This window comes from Ascidiella aspersa, chromosome 1, assembly GCF_963924565.1.
Source record: "Ascidiella aspersa chromosome 1, kaAscAspe10.2, whole genome shotgun sequence".
In the NCBI taxonomy this organism is placed as follows: Eukaryota; Metazoa; Chordata; class Ascidiacea; order Phlebobranchia; family Ascidiidae; genus Ascidiella; species Ascidiella aspersa.
The window spans coordinates 36,448,942-36,470,640 of NC_139447.1; the positions used below are offsets into that span (position 1 = coordinate 36,448,942).

A 21,699-nucleotide genomic window follows, 5' to 3' on the forward strand; every position below is an offset into this window, starting at 1 on the left:
TGTATGTTAGGAAATTTCAACAAATGCTAACGAGGGACGGATAATGTTTAATATGGGCCTTCTTACTTTTATTTTCCACCTTTATAATTTACTGTTTTCAGCCATGTTTCGGATTGCGTGCGCCCGTCGAATCCTAAAGTTTTTCGTAATCTTACCAGAGTCGCAAATTCGACTCCAGCGAAATAAATCGAATCCGTGGAGTCTGCTTTAACTAGACAAAAATTAAGCGAAATTGCCTCCAGTTTGTAAAAGAAGTGGTTCCCGGATAGAATACGCCGGTTCTGGTGGAGAATTTTTGCCAACATTGCGCTAATACGAGTTCCAGATAAAAAGCTTTTGATTACCTTGTTTTCGTTAGTCAAAATTAAATACAACTTGAAACAAGTCTTTGTAGAACCCTTTCGCTCAATGCTATTGCTAGTACTGACTTACGCCATTTCAACTGACACGTGAACCAAACCAAGAGATTGAGAGAACATTCGTGTTGGCAACCAACGGATAGAAATGGTAACAACATTCTGTACACAATGGAACAAATCAGTTCGGATGATTTATAAACATTAAGTCATTGTTTAGGGGTACAAAAGTTAACAAGATCTATTATGTGTGTAGTAAGTTCAGTCACAATACTTTGGATAAGCAACTGTTTAGTATATTGTACAATAGATATGCTAAAAAATGCACAGGTCCCAGTCAAGAAATAGCTTCGTGGTGTTGCAATGAAAACAACGCAATAGCACTTTTAGTTTTTATGGACATCTTGTTTTTCCGGCAACACGAATCAAAGGCAGTGGTGCAAAGTTTCGCAATTGTAGGTCCACGAACAGCTGATCATCACTCGGCAGGCTGATCGGGGTAGCACGATAAGTCAAGGGTGACGACCTTGCTGGCAATGCAGCCGTCTGCTTGCTGTTAAATGGAAAAGAAAGTGAAATATATATCGTTAAAAATACTGTTTGAAATTTTAACAATCAGCAAAGAAGTTATGTTAATTCCCAATAGGACACTGTTTTGGAACGATTGTAAACCAGTAACGCGGTAAATATTATTTGCAAACAAGGTCGTTTAGAAAGAAACTCACAGGAGCATAATGGTTGGAGGTTGTAGTAAGACGTAATAAGAAAATCAAAGCCCATACAGAAGTGGGTAAAATTTTGAACGTTTCGAATAACTCTTTATTAATTTTCAAAATAGTCGAAATTTTCATGATAGTCTTATTAGTCTAACTTACGATTTTATTAACTCGTCCATTCAGGCACAGCAGCTACAATTACTGAGCTGCCAAGGTTGCGGACATGAAGTGAGTTTTCATTGCAGTCTTTTCGAGCGAAATTGGCTTGCTTGCAAACAATTAGGGTGTTCGATATATTTTATTTTGATATTATTTCCCGATATTTTGGACAAAAAGTATCTCGAGCCGAACCGATACTAAATGACGTCATTACTATGCCCAAGAGAAATAGATGAAATTAAACCGTCTAAAAAAATTTATTATAGATTAAAAAGTCAATATTTGGCGTTAAAGAAGTTTATTTACTCCCTGTCCTACTATTGTTTGATAAATTTAGATTTTCTGGGAGGAATCACGGAGTTAGATCGAAAATCTTAACTGAAATTAATTTTGTTAATCTGCTCTTGGATCAGCATCGATAATACCCTAGTATAGGATGACTGCTGATACTATAATTGAATCTGGTATTGAAATTGGAACAATCTTTGGCCATCCCTGACTTATGCAGTCTAAAATAGATTAGTTTTTTACACAAAGCTTGCGTTGAATTAAGATTTGCAACTTAAGAAAGAAAACAAAGTAATCAAGAAATAAAACTAAGTAACCCCCCCTTGTTCAGAAGTCCGGTTATTTGCAACAGCATAAAAAAAAGCGAAATTGGTGTTTGTGTGGATAGGTTGGGACGAACACTCACAGAAAGTCAAAAAAAGTAGGTGATTGATGCAGTTTCTGGCAGGTTTTATCAAAACCACATCACATGCTGTGCTAAAAGTGCGATTGTGCTTTTATTGAACAAAGTTACATTAAATGAATGAAAACTTTGCTTTGGGCATTAGAACAACAATTATGTTTACCTCAGGGTAAATGCCGACCAGGGCGTCGACTTTGTTGTAGAATTCCTCTTTCAGTGAAATGACGATGCACTGCACTTTGGTCGACATTTGTTTGATGTACTCTGCCACCTTGCCGATGTTGGTGTTATCTGAAAGAACGTAAATTGGAAATCGCTGTGTCAAACCGAGTAATTGAAACATGAATTACATTTAAAAGTTCGTTTTAAAATATTGAAAATAAACTTGTTAGGCAACTCAGAAAGACCTTTTAGGACAAAAACGATTTACATTGGGAGAAACAAGGTATACTAAGCACGGGGTCAGCAAATAAAAAGGGTATAAAACTGGGTTAAATAGGGTAAAGTTAAACAGAAAAAGTACCAAAATAAAAATTAAAATAGGGGTAAAAATGATATAAACTAGTTTAAAACTAATTAATGAGAAAATCATGCTAAAAATACTAAAACCAAAACAAAATGAGTAAAAGCGAACAAGTGAAATAAAAAAAAGGATTAGAGGGCTGAAACACGAAGCAATAGGAAAAGAAAAAAATGTAAAAATATATTTAAAAACTAAACGCAATATTAAGCCGTCTCACCAAGGGCGGCATCAATCTCATCGAGAACGAAGAAAGGTGAAGGCTGGTAATCGTGTATTGCGAATATAAGGGCGAGTGCAGCCACCGTCTTCTCACCACCAGAGAGGTTGTCCATTGGTCGGAAGCGTTTGCCAGGTGCCACGCAATTGTACGTCGTTCCTGGAGGATTTGAAAATATTTTTTTTAAATAGAGACCATTGAATAGAGACCATTGAGAAGATTTCGCTTAAGTCGTACACTTATCTTATAAAGCTTAAGAAGCGCACCGCTTCGAACAACAACAACCAGTCAGCAAGGTCTAAAACTTTTAATATAAATATTCTGATGACAGAAGTTGTTGGCATCACATTAAAAAAATTGCCTATTATTTTTTTCTAATTGAAGCACAACTCAATTTTGTGTTTCAAATATTCACTCCAATTAAGACAAACTGATGATGCCATTTATTTATATGACGAAATGCATATTTATTTAAAGACCATAATTGTTGTTCGAAGCGGAACGGTTCTAGAGATTTTAGGGAGGGTGACACACTTCCTATTTTTTTTTTTAATTTGTACAGTATTTTTGCCAAACTTGCCATTTAACACTAAACTAAAAGCACAGCAAGCGATGGTGCGTTTTTTGGGTATACTCAGCGTTTTACATTACGTGTCTGTGTTTGTGAAACAAGTTACCAATACGGTTAAGCACAAGACAAAGTGTGTTAATCAGTTTTGCCAAATTGCGCGTCGTTTTAAATCCAACACAACGAAATATTCTTCAAAGATGGGAGTTTGGGGAAAGTTAACTACTAAAGGTGACTGTTGTGTATAAATTATGGCTAACGGGCCATTGTACGATCCAATGTAAACAATTTTATAAATAAGGACCATAGAAATGAACTAATTACTACTACTTTAACTCTTTATTCATTTTCAGCGTAGTGAGAAAACACGAATCCATCAATAAAGATTTATTCGAAAAGTTCAAAATGCTACTTAGTTCTACACTTTATTTTATTCTACAAAACTTTTCTTTAAATTTTGTTTAATTTTTTTTTCTGACAAATTAATTTTTACTTCGAAACATTAAACAAGCTAAAAATATCAAATTAAATCTTAAAAGTGGGATAAACGTTCCACAAATTCTGACGTTTATATTTTAACGAAATGTAAAGTATCAAAAAATTCCCACCTTCCAGGTAAGGTTCCTCTGGGTTCTCGGGCCCCAGGAAAGCTTGTGCGCTGTTGTTTCGCGAAAGGTCCTTGTAAATGTCGTCAATCTTGGTTGCCACGTAATCGAAACACTGGTTGAAATGCTCGAAACGCTTCTTCTTCACCATTTCGAAATCCTGCGCGAAAATTGGTTGCTGGTGTTATACTTTAGCAACAGGAATTTCATTATCTGTTTCCTATTAGGGTATGATAACTGAACTAAAAAATACTCGGTTAAATTACAAATAATCAAGTCAAGGTCTTTAACAAGGGTTTGGTTGGCAAAAATTAAAAAACGCTTGGTTTAGAATTAGACAGATACTTTTCAAAACTCTATTTAAATCTTCTTTATTTTAACTTTTTTATCTAGAAACTATCCGTGTTTGTCAATCGGTGGTTGGTATGATAGAAAACAGGCTCGGATTGGGTTAGATAAGTATTTCCCAACCCCTGGGTCGTGCCGCAAAATTAGGTCGCGATTTGGTGCGGTTGGGTCGCCTACTATAAACTATATCAGAGACTGGTTCTGAGGAAGATTTCTTCAAAATTTGAAGAAAGTGTGGAGGCAATATGACGACACGGCCTTTATTATTTAAATTATGCTATTTGTCTAATGTTTTGTTCACTTACAAAAAGTTCAGTGAAGGAAATTGTGTCGCCAAAGCTTCCCTGTTATACTGACGCCTAATACTTTGATCGCCGCCAAAAAAGGTTTGGAAACACTGGGTTATATATTCTAAATGGTAGTTTCCGCACACTTTAAAGAAGCAATGCCAAACAGAATGCTTTTCAAAAGTGTAAAATGTCAAACTTATTTTGAAATCAGACTGGCAATGCCAGTATAAGTCAAAATATCCTTCTCCTAAATGTTTCGAATGGTCGTCGAATTGCTTTCTTTTATCTAAAATGATTTGCTTAAGTTTCGTAGGATCGAAGAGTTGAATGGTTATCTCTAAAAGCATGGGCTAAATTACTCAACTTCTACAAAGGTAAGGGCTGGCTTTATATGGTTTTCATCAAAATAAAATATTAAATATAGAAAAAAAGGGTAAACCCGTCGAAGTGATATTTTGATCTGCAAACAACACCAACGTAATGTATAGCAAAAGCAAACTGTTTCACGGATATAAATTGGGTTAAAAAACAAAGCGAATTTTACCATACAGAATAAGGTGACAAAACATGGCAGGTGTGTACTTGCCTGCTTGGCTCTCTTTGCGCGTTTGCGGAGGCTGTCGAACTGGTCTTTTGTCTCGTGATATCGCGACTTTACTTCGTCGAGGTGTGAGACTGCCTTCATGTTGGGCGCAGATATCCGCTGGATGGTGGACGAGAGGTCGTTCATGCGTGACTGGAGACGATCGCTCTCCCGTTTAACTTCGTCCAAATCAAGGTGCTGCAAGTTTTTTTTATGAAATTTTATTGTCCATGTTTGTGTCTAGGGTTCAAGACAATTACACCGTTTTAAAGTATTAAACAAAATAAAGTCTTAAATTTTGGGGCATAATGGTTGTAGGTTGTAGTAGGACGTAATAAAAACATTAAAGCCCACACAGAAGTAGGTAGTATTTTGAACGTTTCGAATAACTCTTTATTCATTTTTAACTATGTTGGGAGTTGGGACTATGTCAAACTGTGTTGAAAAAGAATAAAGAATTTTTCAAAACGTTCAAAATGATACCTACTTCTGTATGGGCTTGGATATTCTTATAAAATCTTATATATTTTCTCCATGTTGCAATATCATGCTCCTGATGAAGATTTCCTGTATAGATTCAAAACGTCTTGTCATATTTAATAAAAAATATTCCCAGAATGAACAATTTTACAATTGATACAAGGTCTGGCAACAGCAGTAAGCAGTATATTTAAAGTCTCAGTTATTTCATAACCAATGTATTTTAAAAACAGTTACAATATTTATGGTTTTTTAAAGGGAGTTTGTTAAATTAGAACATCAAAATCTCTGCCTGCAGTTATACATTTTTGATCTTGGGAAACACCTTATTATCACTAGTGAATGTATAGACGTTGCAAGCCAATTTGACAAAGGGGGCAAAATAAAAAAGACCATTGATGCAGTCTACGAACACTTTTCCAAAAACTCCTGTGGTGCTACAGGCCGACTTCTGAAATCTTGGAATTTGAATAAAGGTTCCATTTTGAACAACCCATGTTCTTAAAAAAAATAGCTTTTTTGTTATTCCAACAAGGGAACCAACCTTTAAATCGTGCGGCAGCTTCTTGAAATCCACTTCGAGTTTTGCCTCTCGCTCATAGATGGCGCTAGTGTGCTGACTGCTGGTGGCCACGCTTGACTGCTCCGACGTTAAATCCTGTCAAAGAACAAGGACCTACTGTGAAAAGTGCATGACAAGAAATGTATGAAAACTATCGACGTGTCATACAACATAACCGTTGATTGGTAGAGAAACTACAATGTCAAGGCAAACTCACTGTTAACCTTAACAGTCTACATTGGGAAAAAAATTATTCTTTTTTGCTAAAAACACTGATAAATAACGTAACACATCGGTAGCGCAATTGTTTTTCTGAGCTAGTGAGTAGTCGTTGGGAAATTAAACCTTGCAATTTTATGCTAAAAATCACTTATAGACGAAGTTTTATAAAAAATCATAAACTTAAAACAAAACTGTAATAGAAAAATTCGGGTTTGATCATAAACTACATTAAATGACAACCATTACTTTAGCAAAAAAATATTCTCAAGAATTAAAATTAAAGTCAGACATTTTCATGTCAGTAGAATCTTTCTAACATTTTAGTGTGTTATTTGCCGTTGTAATCGCTAATTTACGCCATTTTATTTTGTTTTCGCACAAGATCTGATAAATACCATATTTCCTAAAATTTTTAAGCCCCTCGTCATTTTATCAAAATTTCTAGCATTTTCTATCTGAGCTAGTGAGTAGTTATCCCACTCACCGAATGCTCCACTTCTTCCATATCGCCCTTCTTAAAGGGAAGTGGGATGTCGTCCATCTTGCATTGCTGGAGGAGCGAGTGGCGAACTTCCTTCTTCTGTTCAAGCTTCAACTCCTGAGCTGTGATCAGCTTCTGGTACTGACTCATCTCCTGTAAAAATAATACAATTTTAAGTTTTTTAAAATAATCTTATTTTAAAGACCTGAACGCTTCAAGTCATAACTTAACAGTAGATTTTAAAATGGGTTAAAATACCAAACGCTGAAACACTACTACAGTATACCTATTATGTAAACCCTTAAAAACGAACTTCGCAAAAGAGTCCAAAAGTACGTTTGCAACATACAGAACAATTGTCGATCCTAAAATCTTCTTTCATTAACATCGTTTGGGCAGCGTTTCCACTAGACATACCGATAATATCGGCCGATATTTTGCGTTATCGGTAAATTTTGGCCGATATTTTACTAAGAAAATATGATACAGTTTTTTCGTAAGATCAAGCAAGATTCGTGTTTTTTTTTGCCAACATTGTTCTATTTAACATCATGCAAAGTTAGTATGCAAAATAGTAAATAAACTAAAATGTTATTTTGATTTAATTTCAATTGATTCAAATTTTGACTATATTACAGGTAAAAATCAGTTGGCAAAAAACGTAGAAAAATCGGGTTGATATCGGTTATCGGTCAAAAAAATGATATCGGTCGATCCATAATTTCCAGCGATACCCACCTTGTTGATCTTTGCGAGTTCCTTCCTGGCATCTTCCACCCCCGATGCTTTCTCATCACTCTCGTGTTTCTTCTGGATCTTGGAGGCCTTGAGAGCTTGAAGCTCATCCTCTGTTTCCTGGATCATCTGGAAGATGGGGAGGGGGATTAAAATTTTGAGATTTTGCACAAAAATGAAAACTTTACTCTAATATATAAAAGAGCGCATCTTTGTAAAAAAAAATTTGTAGCAAAGACGCATGACATTTGTTCTCTTTCAAAAACGACACCTATCAGTATCACAAGACCGCTACTTAAACAAAACGACTCTTTTTTTATCAGGACGTCGTATAACAAAGGAGTGATAAAATTGTAACTCACTCGAACATGTTCGAATATATAGTTTTTTAAGACAGTAAGCATATCATATTCACAAACAAGTCTTACGGGAGGTTAAACATTAAAAAAAAACACATTAGAAATGTTTACAGCGCCATGCATTCACCCAAATTTGCTTATCAAAGATAAAATTACCTATGGTTTAAAATGGCGCAGTGATAATTACCTTCATGGCTCGTTTTTCCTCCCGCTTCAGATGCTCGATGTTGCTCTCATCATTCTTGATCATATCACGCCACTTGACAACGTTCTGGTAAGTGTCCAGCGAGTTCTCGTACTCAAGCTGGTTGCTTAGGCGAGACTTCTGGTTGTCGAACTCGAGCCTGACAGAAATCGTTTAAAGTGCGTAAGTTCCTGTCGAATTTAGACGCAATTAAAGCCCGCGTTTTGTCGAATTTAAGCAAAAAACTTCGAATTTTAGTCGCTGGATTAAATCAGTCCGCTTCCGGTCCGATTACTTTATCTGTTTATACTCTTGCTCCTTAAGAGTAGTACTCCTTAAGATTTATTTTTTCAATTTCGACCTAAATTAGTTTTCTATTTGGATAAAGTAATTCGTGGACATTCTCATATCTGTTGCTCTATGTAAGTTCTTGTCGAATTTAGGCGGAATAGAAGCCCGCAGAACCTTGATTTTGAGTCGCTGGAGTAAAATCAGGCCGTATCCTGGCCGATTACTTTATCTGTTTCACTCTTGACCCGTATTACTCTATTTTTTACCCTCGACCTGAAACAGCTTTCTATTGGAATAGAGTAACTTTGTATATTCTCATCTGTTGTTTTTATTTTTTCGACCCGACTTGATTTGAGTTTGTTTAGAAACTCAGCCTGTTTCCCACTTTTGTATGTGAAAATTTTAGTGATGTAGCTAAAAGGGTGTATTTATTGAAGAGCCTATGTTTAACACCATAAATGATGAAAGATATATAATATACATATACCCAGGTAAAAAAGCTAAAATTGTTATTTGGCTGAATATCGTATCATGAATATATCTCCCAAGTAACAAACGATTTTTTTGCCGATCAGATTTCAACTTCCAGTTAATATTTCACAGCATCGTTTACAATTTCACTTTCTACCTTTTCTTTAGGGTCTCCTGCTGTCTGCGCAGCTCCCGCTCCTCGTAGACCCGGATATTTGGCACGCCGATCTGGACGCAAAAGGTCCGGAACACGTCGTCCTCGACCTGAACAAAGTCGTTAAAAGAAAACATTGGAAAAAGGGTCATAATAATCAATTAACCGTGGTTGCACAGACAGACAATAACGGCATATACCAGGTGTGGCCGACTTATGTTTGATTGCGATCGACTAAAATATTTATAGAGACCCTAGATCGAATGGTTCTGTAAAAAAAGTCACTTATTAAACATTTTGAGCGTTAATTGCATTCCAAGCCAGCCATGGAGGTTAATTTGTTAAGTCAAATAACGCTTTATTAGGCTTGTCCAGACTACAATTGGTCATTTGAATGTTCCGCTTGTGTGCGACAGCTACTGTGATGACGTAACACATATTCGACGCGATCGGCCAGTTAAAATGTGACAGTCGGTTGGCTACCCTAGACATATGGGAAGAAATAATGTTTTTTCCCTAATTTAAAAGATAAAGAAAATTATTCCAGGGGTAAAATTGCCCGAAAATAAGAAACTAAAAAGCGCCATGAACTTAATTAAAATCACTGGGTGCTGGGAGAAATGAAATATTATACTCCAAAATGTTTTCGGTCTAGATTTATATTTGTATAGCAGTTAGTACGGCTTACAGCGTTCATTGTTGACTTGTACTGGTCTATGTCCTTCTCACGGTCTCTCATCCGCTCTTCGATTTCCATGAAGCGAGGTTCGAAGTTCTGCAGATCCTGTTCGAGCTCGTCGATTTTCTGTGGAGCACAATGAAAGCAAATACAAATTGTAAAAGTCTCTTCACGTCTGTTTTGCGATTTGAAAATGCCTCTTTAGACGAGACAATACGAAAGTCTTGCGCTGTTTGTGTTATTTTTAATTTTTTTAAGCTGAGTTTGTTTGACAAATGAAAACAGGCGTAAAAAATCAGGTCGCCGTGACGTAAAACTTAGGTCGCATAATTTGGTTGGGTCGCCGACTGCTGTACTTTACATGGTTAGATTTATAAGGTTTAGTTTTAAGCGACATTTTTTTCACGAGTTTATCAGTTAACGTTTTATTCTTAGGTCAAGGTCTTGATTCGGACTGGGACTGGACTTGTTATTTATTTGAAAATACTTGACTTGGTTATGACTCCGACTGCGACTGCGCAGGCTTGATCCTGGCAACCGTATACACTACAGCTGCGCTGCGCAGAACTGTGCGTGGAATTTTGTTTGTACTTGGCTTGGTTGAGCCCATTGTCCACAAAAAGTCACGTGATTAATCAGCTGTTTATTGTTACCTCAAGTTTAATTGTAGCCTGGTACGTTAAAATCACTGACATAGGAAATAATAATCTTTAATCCAATTAAAAAAGGTCCTAGCACAACAAATTGACTGCACTGTTGGTATGTAGACACATTTTGCAACTAAAAAAAGCGTTTTTCAAAGAGACAATTTCGTTACGTAAATCAGAGATACAGTAAACGTGCCTTTACACATTTATCGTATTTTTACCCTAATAAACAGGGGGGATCTGGCTTAAATTGTGAGGGGTCAACGAATTAAGACTTGCAATATAGGTCATATTGTGGAGCTTATCACCAGACCCGTACTTCATCGGGCGATCATATTTCAAATATAATAATAGGACTGCACACTACAGTGTTCAATGCATGTACCTCATCGTGTTCCTTCATACTTCTGCGTTCCGTGTTGTCGAGATCGCTCTGTGAATACTTAATGCGATTCTCCAGACCCCCGATCTGACTTGTGACGTTCTTAAGGTCGGCCTCTTTCCGCTTTTTCTTCATTTCTGAAAAAAGATCATCAGTGAACTTTTGTGTACACGCAAAAGTAGGTGTTGGAGAATAATGTGATTTAAAAAACTTACATAAAGGTGGAATTGTATTTTGGGTGTTACTGTTTTACCAACAAGTTACAAAAAGCATAATTGAAATAGTTAACTAGAGTTGACACACAATTTTAGGAAAATAATTTGTAAACATTCAAAAATATTTAAAAGAAAATTTGTAGGTTTTACAAGACCTACAATTGAATCACTCAAACAATTTTTGAATATAATTCGTAAACAAAAAAAAATACTGCCAATCTGCCATGGTCACAAAAATTAAAAAAAAAAACATTTTTATATCTTTTAAACGTAATTTTCAAGACGCATAACTTAAGCTGAAAATAAAATAAATTTAAAGATTATTCAAAAACTAGAAAAAAACAGTTTTTTAATGTGTAAATCAATTCGAAAGACTGTCAAAGATTCAAGACTGTGAATATACAGAAACGAGCTAAATTACCCTGTTTAAGTTCCTCGGTAAGTTTTTCCTTCCTTGACTGCAAATGATCGAGAACCTTCTCGTCCCAACGCTGAGCCTTCTTCTTAAGGTCGGTCGCTCCTCCCGAAATAACGCCAGACTTTTGGAACAGAGTTCCGTCCAACGCTACAGCCTACAGGAAAACTTTCATTACAATATATTTCTTCAGACTTAAAAAAAAAAGTTTAGAAAACGTAATAAAAATAGTTTTGTGAAGCAAAGCTAAACACAATTATTAATGATTTTTTCGAAATTGTTTTAACAGCAACACCCTGGAACTTAAAAACACTGATTGAAATGAGCGTTGCAAATGCAAGCAAAAAAAGTTTTTTACTACACGTGATTTACTACAATAATTCTTTTTTACGCACCATAAACCATGACAATGGTAAATAGTATATTACTAAAAATATATATTTTATAATCTATCTGTAGATTACAGATTTATGAAGTGGACGTAGATAGCAGGAAAGGTGCACCGCGTTTAGGTGACAGTTGTCATGCATTATGTGCATACGAGTTTGCAAGAAATAATCTTAGTTTATATACTATATATAATCAGATTATGCAAATCTATATAGATGTTTGAAGAAAAACGTTATCACTGTAATTGTTAGCTAGCATTAACGTAAAATTCAGAAACGTAGTTATAAATCCGGTTAGAAAGACTAAAATGTTGCTAAAGTTTTGTTTTGGTAAATAAAACAGAAAATAGGAGTTTAATTTGAATCAAATTTTTCCGCATTGCACTTATGTAAAAAAAAAGTTTGAAACGCGAAAACGATCACCTCAAGGCAAAGATTCTTTACGTGTTTAAACATGCGTTAAATTAAAATAATTATTTTCCCAAACTTGCACACACAACAGATTAGTAATTAGTATTGTAAACAACAGATTAGTTTGGTGATGCACAGTTTACGACCCAGCTGGTTCAACCATTGCTAATCTACAAAGACATGCAAAGCAAAACGTGATAGTGTTAAATTGTTAGTGCGACAGGCATGCATTCTTGCATTACACACTTATGACAGCAAGCCACGCTAAATAACCTGGTTGCGCCTAACAACTCCGTCTTGCTGGCCGAATCCGTCCTGGAAAGAATATTTGGATAATGTACAATACATAGTTAAGTTATAATAACTGTTTATTTTGTTGCTACAATGCGAACACAGTAGCAAAGGATCAACGAAGAACCACAAAATGGTTATCGAGTCAGTTAACCCTGATGGTATAAGGAATTCAGATTACAACAAAAAATAGGAAATATCAACGATAAAAAAAAGAAGCAAACAATACATAAGAAACATTAGCAATGCAAAATATGTTCGGCGAGAATGAAAGAACAACGTAATAATAGTAAATAGTCCGTTCAAGTTATCCAATTGGTCACTTAGCCTTGACCAGATGCCACTTAAAAACAAGTACAATAGATGTACTGCAAACTGGAAATTCAATATCATATGGAAATCGGAGAGCTTAGTATGGTATATGTGTGCAAAATATATAATGCTTAATTGACCTGTATTGTGTCAAAATGTGTTTCACGCGTTGTTACACAAAATAATGAAGTTCAGATTTAGGCCGACAGTTATTATACAGTTTAAGTAGATCATAAATCCATACTAGGAATTTGTCAATGGAGTATTGGGCAAGGGTTTGTAATTGTAATGCAGTATATTTTGCTCATAAATGAATATAGGTAGCGGATTAAAATACAAAGTACATATGACATCCCTTATATCAAAGACATAACATTAGAACTGTACCTTGTGTCGCTGAACGAATATTTCGGATAATGTACATAGTTTTGTTATAATAAGTGAAATTACGTGACGTTTCTCACCTCTCCGTGTAATACAACTTACCAATGGATAGTTTAGTAACAATACTAAAAAGAGTTGTGTATGGTATAAAAAGAGTATTCGAAGAATGTACATAGTTTAGTTATAATAGTGGTAAATAGTCCGTTTAAATCGCATGTGGTCAGTATACTTTCAACAGCCACTCAAGTACTATATGTACGTTTCAATGAGGTATTGCGTAAGGGTTTGGAATGCAGTATATTTTACTCACAAATAAATATCGGTAGCTGAATAAAATCCAAAGCCTATATGACTTTTTCTATGGATGGGGATGTTAACAAGGAGTGGATTAAGCAAAACATCTAAAAAATCTAGAAAAACATAACTTAGGCATTTTGGTTATGAGCGTTACAATTCGTAAGCTTTGCTGTTATCATAGCAGGGCTAGGGAATCCGTTCATTTCGTTGGAGTCGGACTCTTGGAGACAATTATTATATCATATACATAACATCATAAAAGTACCTTGTGCCGCTGAACCTGTCCAAAAGCGACTTTCCTGGCATCGTCTGCATTCTCACAAACCAGTGAGTTCCCGCAAGTGAACATGAGCGCTCGCTTTATCACAGGCAGTTCGTACTTTATCACATCGATAACCAGCTTCACACCTCGTGGCTCCCTTCAAATAAAACAAATGGTCAGATTTGTAACTGTGCATTTCCCAAGATATTCCACAAAAGAGGGGGTACTACTCTGGCAATCGGTGATACTAATAAAACGTTTTTATATAACACTATAATTGTTTAGATGCTATTGCAACTTAGAATAGGCAGACTTCAGTCATTAGCTAACCCTGTGGACAGCCGCGACGGGTTTTTGAGCGTCCCGCAGACAGATTCCGGTCTTACATGAATATGTGGCCCACGTCCACACTCTGCCGCAATCCCCAACTACTTACTTACTACGTCAAATAATAATGATTGATTTTTTTGAATAAATTCATTTTAAAAACAATTTATTTCTTGTATAGGTGGCTAAATACACAATTAATGTATCAATTTAGTAATCCGACCCGCCAAGTACTCCATTTTCCAATATCGAGCCCGCCGACTGGAGAAGTTGCCCGCCCCTGGTTTAGAAGAACTAACGCTATATAAGCACCTTATTTCGCGCAGCTGGTCATTCACAGGTTTTGCGTCGATGTAGTCGAGGGGGAGGAAGGTCTCTGGTTCAGCACACTGCTCCTTCATGTACTGGATGCAATCACGAGCCGTCTTCTCTGTGTCGCACACGATCGCGTACATGTATTTGCCCAGTACCTTGGTGATGGCGATCTTGTAGCGGTTGTGCACCGGCTCGCACAGATCCAGGACGCGGCCGTACTGATGGGAAGAGAAACAATGGTTATTAGCAGAATTGGACAATTGGATATTTCTAGTAATCTTACTACTTTGTTCAGCAGCATTTTAAGTCTTTTAGTCAAAACCAAGAATTAAAAAAATACTTTTTGATAAAGTTAAATGCTCTACAGTTATAAACCGCGCCATGTTTAGCGATAAACATGGCAATTCGGATGGAAAATAGTAATCTAAAACGTTGTGACCAGAAAAAAATATTTTTAAATACATTATTTTTTGGAACTAATTCATTCGGTTTTCTGGCTGCTTCTTCGGCCGACATGTTCGCCAGCATTCTGTCATGGTTGACAAAAGTTTCCATCCCTACTTACCACGCCGGGAAAGAGGCGTCGTAGCGTCTCCAGCAACTCCAGGCGCCTTTTCTGCCGCGAACTCTCGGTCCGATCAACTTTCGCGTCACCTTGCTTACGAAGCACTTCCTCCAACTCGATGTTGATCTCACGAATTCGCTCGAACGAGCTTTGAACCTGTTAACCGGAATAATACGGTTTTAAAATAACTTTAAAATAATAATAATACGGCTTTAAAATAACTGGTTTTTGTCAATGTGTATACTGATACGATCTGTATTGTGGTACTGCCATTATTACCATCACTATTGGAGACCACAGAGGTCAGATTTGTGGAGGTATTAAACATTTGACTTGTTTGACATTGATGAGATGCAAATGGAAGATCAAACATTTTCATTTTAAGCGATGTTAAAAATCGACTTGCTGATTACAAAAATAAGAACACTGAGCTTTTGGATTTAATAACTTCAATAAATTGGTCTTTCTCGGTTTGATGGAAAAAAAATTGAAAAGTCATGTTTGGACATTGGCTTGGTAAATACATTTTCGTGTGAACATCGGCTAATCAACGGTTTCGTATTTGATTTGCTTAGAAAAAGGGCGCACGAAGTCGAATGCCTCAACTTAGTCGGCTACACCGATGAATACCTGGTTTTCCAATTCAGTTCTAAGCTTTTGGTGTTCCTGGAGTGTTTTGCGGCTTGTCTCGATGTAGTCTCTTAGCTTTTCCACCCTGGCAGTTGCTTCTTCCAGCTCCTTCTGCTTTTGCTTCTGTTGAGCCCACAGCTCACTCTTCTTTCGCCTTTCAGCGTCAAGCCTAACGAAATAAAGTGATTCAAATTACATTAGAGTGACATTTTTTGCATTAGCAGTTTTAATGCCATTAGTTTTCGCATGACTCAGCCTTCTTCAAAACATGTGCTTTTCGTCGTTTTAAATGAGGAAAAAATGGCGTAAGCTTTCATGTTGTTTATGTTTCCAGTTACCCGAATGGTTGTTTTTGAACACTTTTTTATTGTTTTTTTTTAAACATTCTTCAAGATAGTAGTATTAATCAATATTGTGACACACAAAAGTTTTGGTAAATAAGAAATAGCCTATTAATACTGCATTTAGGACCTTAAATCGATTTTAGGTAGTTAGAAAAAGAAACATTACAACAAGCATACAACTTTTTATTGATAAATACCGTAGACCAGCGGTTCCTAAACTTTTCAAAAAAAAATTGCCTGTTGGAGCCTTGGCAATTATTTTGACATTTCGCGGCCTTAAAAAAATTTAAGGATAAGTTGACCAATGTTTTACCCTAGTGCGGTCACGTTAATTTCTAATGTAACAACTTTCTAACTAATGCGAACGATTCGCTGATAGCAAGTAGTACGGCATATTAGATGCTTTATGATGTCACAAGAGACATCATAAAACACGCTTTATTATCGAATAATAAAGCATAAATAAAGACTAATAATTATGACAGATAATTTTGTTTAAAACATAGTCTAATGTTCAAAAACATTCGCTAAAGCCTAATGTTTAAAAACTTGACTAATTCTTATTGCAGACCCTCTGAAACTGCTGTACGAACCTCAGTTGGTCCGTGGAACTCAGTTTGAGACCGTTGATCTATACGTTATTGCTATATTTATTAAAGCCCTTACTTTTCTTGGTCGCTCTGCTGTTCGCGTTGTAGTCGTTCAATCTCGGTGTTGATAGCGGTTGATCTCTTTGCTGCCTCCTCCTTGAGGTGGTTGTACTCGTGAATCTGAGATTCTTCAAGTTCAAGGTCACGACCTTCACTCTGACTTTCTATTTCGACCTGAAAAGATTAACAACCAAACATCTATAACATTTATATTATTTGCAATTTATAGTTTATTAACTTTAACACATTTGTTAAGGCATAAAGAACTTTAAAAAAATGCTGATTAAATACCTGTCCATCAAACTCCTTTCGCTTTTGGTCAATGTCATCGAGTTGTTTTTTGAGATCCCTGATGACATGCATGTGGCTCTCGTGGCGGTTTTCAGCAGTGCGAAGTGACTTCTTTTCAGACTCCAATTTCTTCATCACAAAGTTTGTATTCTCCTTTGCCTGAAAAAAAAAAGTTGTGTTTTTGTACATTGTTTAGAAAAAACGTAATAAGAATACCAAACTGTGCTAAAAATGAATAGAGAGTTATTCGAAACGTTCAAGATGCTACCTATTTCAGTATGGGCTTTGATATTTTTATTACGTCTTACTACAACCTCAAACCATTATGGTCGAAGTTTAGGAAAATCAATATGGATAAACAGGTCATGATTTTTTTTAATGTGTTATATTTATAAATAACAAGTTTGATATTGGATCTTACTTTGATATACATTGGTCTCTTTTTGTTGAGCTCTGTTTCTTTTTCCGACATCTTTTTATCGAAGGAGGAAAGTTCCCGAAGCATTTTTCCCTGTTCCTGCTTTCTCTTCTTGATTTCATCTTCACACTTCTCGCGCTTTTTAAGGTGATGCTTGATGTCCTTGTTCTTTGTCTGTATGCACACACGAAAAATAAGACATATAGGGATGGTTTAACATTATCTATTACCCTAGGGAAAATATCTAATTGACAAAAATTTTGACAAAAGAGCTATAACAATTTAAGCTTTTTTTTTGTCTGATGTGATACACAGATTTTACTGTTTACAGCATTATGAATTCCAGTTTTAGCAGGCTTTTTCACCACATATTTAATAAATTAATCTATTGAAACAATTTGGTATCAAAAAATACATTCAACTAAGGAACAGGATTTCAACAGGATCATGGACTTCAGCCAATGTTAAAATCAGTCAGAAAACACCAATGTGCAACAACAAAAGGAAATATATAGCTACACTGTAAGGCAGAATGCTGGCAACTTGGCGACCAAACAATAAGTCAGAAAACGGAAGAAATTAATTCCAAAAAAAGTTACTTTAAAAAAATTTCATAAATAAAATTATTTCAAAATTAACAAAAAGGTAGATTTGACAATGTTTATAAAAGGTGAACACAGATTTTAACTTTGAAGAGAATGCCAAAAAACAAAGAATTTGGGCCCAAAATGCTTCTCACCAGAAGGCTGGCAAGATCCTGTAGCTACATAACCAAAAATTAATTTATAGATCTTACATCAGTTTCTTCTCTTATTGCCTCCATCTCCCGATCATTATAGAACAGCTTAAAGAGCATGAGCTGGAGTCTTGCCAAGGCGTAATCGTCGTGCAACTTTCGATACTTCTCAGCCTCATCTTTCTCCTGTTTCGCTTCCTTTCGTTCGGCAGCAATACCTGAAAACAAAATATCACTAATGTTTGTTTATTGTATAACGTTTTACAGCAGTGGTTCTCAAATATTTTAACTTGCAGCACACTAAATAATTTTTAAATAGTTCGCGGCACACTTTTACAGAACAACAAAAGAGCAACAAATGAGTAATTTTACAATCACCCTTAACACAAGACAAATCATATGAGAATTTCTCAATTTCACTAATATTTAAAGGATAGTGCGTATTTAAGTCTAAAATGCTTGTGTGTATGCCTAGTTGTAATACAATTACAAATAACTAATTTCCCCAAATTACGAAAAGTTTTGTGGGGCACTTCAATCTTTTGGGAAATACTAGTGTGCTGCAGTTTAAGAATCACTGTTTTACAATATAACTCTTTCCGAGAGATCACATTGCATAAGAGGAATGCTAACAGCAATAAACAATATTAGGTAATTTTAGGATATCTGAAATATATATATATATATATGCATATATTCTTTTTTAATTCAATTTTTATTGACTTTTAACTAATTACTAGAATAAAAAAATCCTAAAAAGGTTTTAACCATTAAATATAGCTAATATTCAGAAACCTTTCTTTTTGTGGTAAGAATATTGTGTTTCCTGGTCAGTTTTGGTCGACTCCACCTTCATTTTGTCATAATCCTCTTTGAATTCTCCAGAACCACTGATCTCTTCGAACAGCTGGGTTCGCTCTTTTGGGTTTTTCATTGCAATTGATTCGACTTGACCCTACCACAAATATGTTCTTGAATTTAAAAATGTTAAAATGTTAAGTTTTGAAACTATATACATCTTTTTTGTGAATTAATTCATCTAAAATTATGATTAAAATTAAAAAAATGAAATAATCTTGCAAAAAATAGGAGATAATGAAAATTAAAAATAAATATAATTAACCTGGAAAACGAGGAAGTTTTTAACTTTTATAAAAATGTTAATTTTCTCCATTTCTTTGTTGTATTCAGCATGTGTTACAACTTTGTCATTAACCCGATGCTCAGCTGAAGATCCTTTGATTATCCTAGACATCAAATAAACTTAAGGTAATTTGTCAGAAAAAATATCCATGACATTTGTTTTAAAAACAATATATAATTAATATTACTACAATAAACAAAAGGTATATCAAACAAAATTTAAAATTTGTTATAAAATTAAAAAAACAATCTGTATTTCTAATGTGGATAATAGTTTAAAAGACGCTAATGTCACAGTTTGTCTGTACTTAAATTCACAATTCGAATTACTGTACATGGCTGCATTTTATAAAGTTTTGTTTGGTGTTCCATTAAATTATTTTAATGGTTAGTAATAGTTCCTTTGCCAGACGTTCTGGAATATACATCAAAAGCTTTACCTGTAGGGCAATACATTTTTTCAGGCATAATGTAATATCGCGGTACAGAATTGTAAACTAATTTGTTGTCATTTTTTCGAACTTTCAATTTGAAACTTTAAGAACTGGCTTAATTTTTCCATATATGGAAAATGGATTGCATAATGTACATCAAATTTCAAGGTTTGATGTGCAATTTTTGTAGTTTTAGTTGCAGTATAATAAAAGGCATATAGACTTCTAAACCTATAAGGCAAAATTACCTGGAAAATTCCGTTTTGGATCCTTGGCCATCGCAGTAAGTTGCTGACACTCTCGCACGATTTGCTACAGGTCGGCCAATAGGAGCTCCGTGTATTAGGTCTGACAGTTTCTTGACACGAAGACTACTGGTTTTCTCGCCAAGCACAAAACTGATGGCGTCCATGAGGTTGGACTTTCCTAAATATGTCAAAAAACACATTATAATTTGTTGAATATAGAAAGTCACTCTGTCATACATTGAAAAGCTATAGAGCTAAGGATGTTCTATATTTAGATGCGTTGTACACATATTTTCCTAAATGTGGAGGCTAAATAAACAAGAACTATTATTTATAACCATGCTGCAATAATTACTACAACATTTAAATCATTACTCATGCAAATGTAACGTAATGTTTACAAGTTGACACATGGTGTTGTGTCAATAAAACTCAATCAAAAGGATGTGACACACAAAACAAATGATATTTCAATGGAAAATTAGTCTGAAACAAAAAAATATTCCTATTTTATACTAACAGTGTTTTTAATATCTATAAATCTACCATAGATTTATACAAGTCCAACAAATATTAAAGCAAGTTTGTACCTGATCCATTTGGGCCAATTATAGCTGTAAATCGCTTAAAGGGAATCACGATTTTTCCTCGATAAGACTTGAAGTTTTCAACCTCAATACTTTCGAGGTAGCCATTCATCGTTGCACTCCAGGCGTTTACTTCACCTACTGTATGCAACCTATTCAACGAATAGCAAATGAAAAAAATAGAGTTGTAAAAGATAATAATTTTTGACAATTGCAAGATAGCAGCTTAATTTGTTGAGTGTCGCAAAACAGACTTTAAAATGCTTTTTACATGCAAAATTGATTTGTTGTTAGCTATAGGAACCGTTCTGCAAGTTTCTGATGAAAACTGTGCATTTTTTACTGTGCAATTTATTTCTAGATGTTAATGGATTTGACTTGAGTGCGCATAAAATAAAAAAGGTAACGTTTCTGTATTTAAGATGTTGCCACAATAAGTTACAAAACGTTTTTTCACAAGGCTAAACCCGAGAGACTTATACACATCGACATCGCACATTCTACTCATTATGAAAGCATTACAAAACCATCTTCAGTTATCCCATACGCACGTGCTAACATATATTCTGGAACGCACTTGATATAAACGTTAAGTTATCAAACATATGCTTATAAAATGTTTTGGACAAATTTGTGATTTTAATTTTATTTACATATCGGCAACTGTGAATATCGCTCATCCGTTTTATAGGATTGGCGGGAGATCAATTTATTCCTAAAAAATTAAAAAGGGGGATGTAAACAAAGAGTTATAATCTCTTTGATTTAAAAATGCTTTAAATCCTTGAGTGATCAATACAGTATTGACAATAGAGCAATAGTATAAGCATTATGACATAGCATTAATGTACATATGGTTGAGTCGTACTACTTTTTTTATTATTATTTTTCTAAAACAGGGTTAACCAAACTACGCCTAAGAGTCAAATCCAGCCTCCCCGTTTACCTCTTTAGGGCCGCGAGACATATTTCAAAACAGCGGTATGAATAATTTATTAAAAGGTCGATACAAAATTTTATATGCAGCTTGCAATTTTCAATATTTACAGTTATCCGACCCACGATCACCAATCTTGCAGTTATCTGCTTCTTTTAAAAATAAGTTTGGTGACCCTGTTCTAAACCAATGAGTGTTCTCAACGATATTACATTGCGGTATCAAAAGGTTTTAAAGGCTTAAATATTTACCGTCAAGTTGTCTACATTTTGTACAAATTTTGTTTAAAGGTTGTTTCAACTTCCGTTGGCATGTGGTAAGCGGACTCTATTTTAAATGCCTTTTGATGTGGTACGCGGAGTTTAGCGACATTAATCGAAGTTGTCTCGCGCCAA

General features: G+C 35.1%; 1 protein-coding gene across 1 annotated transcript; it reads right to left on the reverse strand.

The window, feature by feature from the left end:
* Nucleotides 1–489: 489 nt before the first annotated feature.
* Nucleotides 490–20,515, reverse strand: LOC146170316 (structural maintenance of chromosomes protein 1A-like). The gene is made up of 26 exons (XM_083380431.1): nt 20,371–20,515; nt 19,781–19,958; nt 19,079–19,202; nt 18,751–18,910; nt 18,016–18,173; nt 17,223–17,393; nt 16,802–16,960; nt 16,527–16,684; nt 15,517–15,685; nt 14,887–15,042; nt 14,319–14,539; nt 13,683–13,836; nt 12,407–12,448; nt 11,340–11,490; nt 10,707–10,840; nt 9,684–9,800; nt 8,999–9,105; nt 8,083–8,239; nt 7,540–7,665; nt 6,805–6,954; nt 6,081–6,194; nt 5,060–5,254; nt 3,839–3,995; nt 2,663–2,821; nt 2,086–2,213; nt 490–909 (listed from the first exon to the last, which is right to left on the reverse strand). Exons 1-26 carry the CDS (start codon nt 20,477–20,479, stop codon nt 835–837), a joined length of 3,729 nt encoding a protein of 1,242 aa, XP_083236557.1. The 5' UTR covers nt 20,480–20,515; the 3' UTR covers nt 490–834.
* Nucleotides 20,516–21,699: the final 1,184 nt, after the last annotated feature.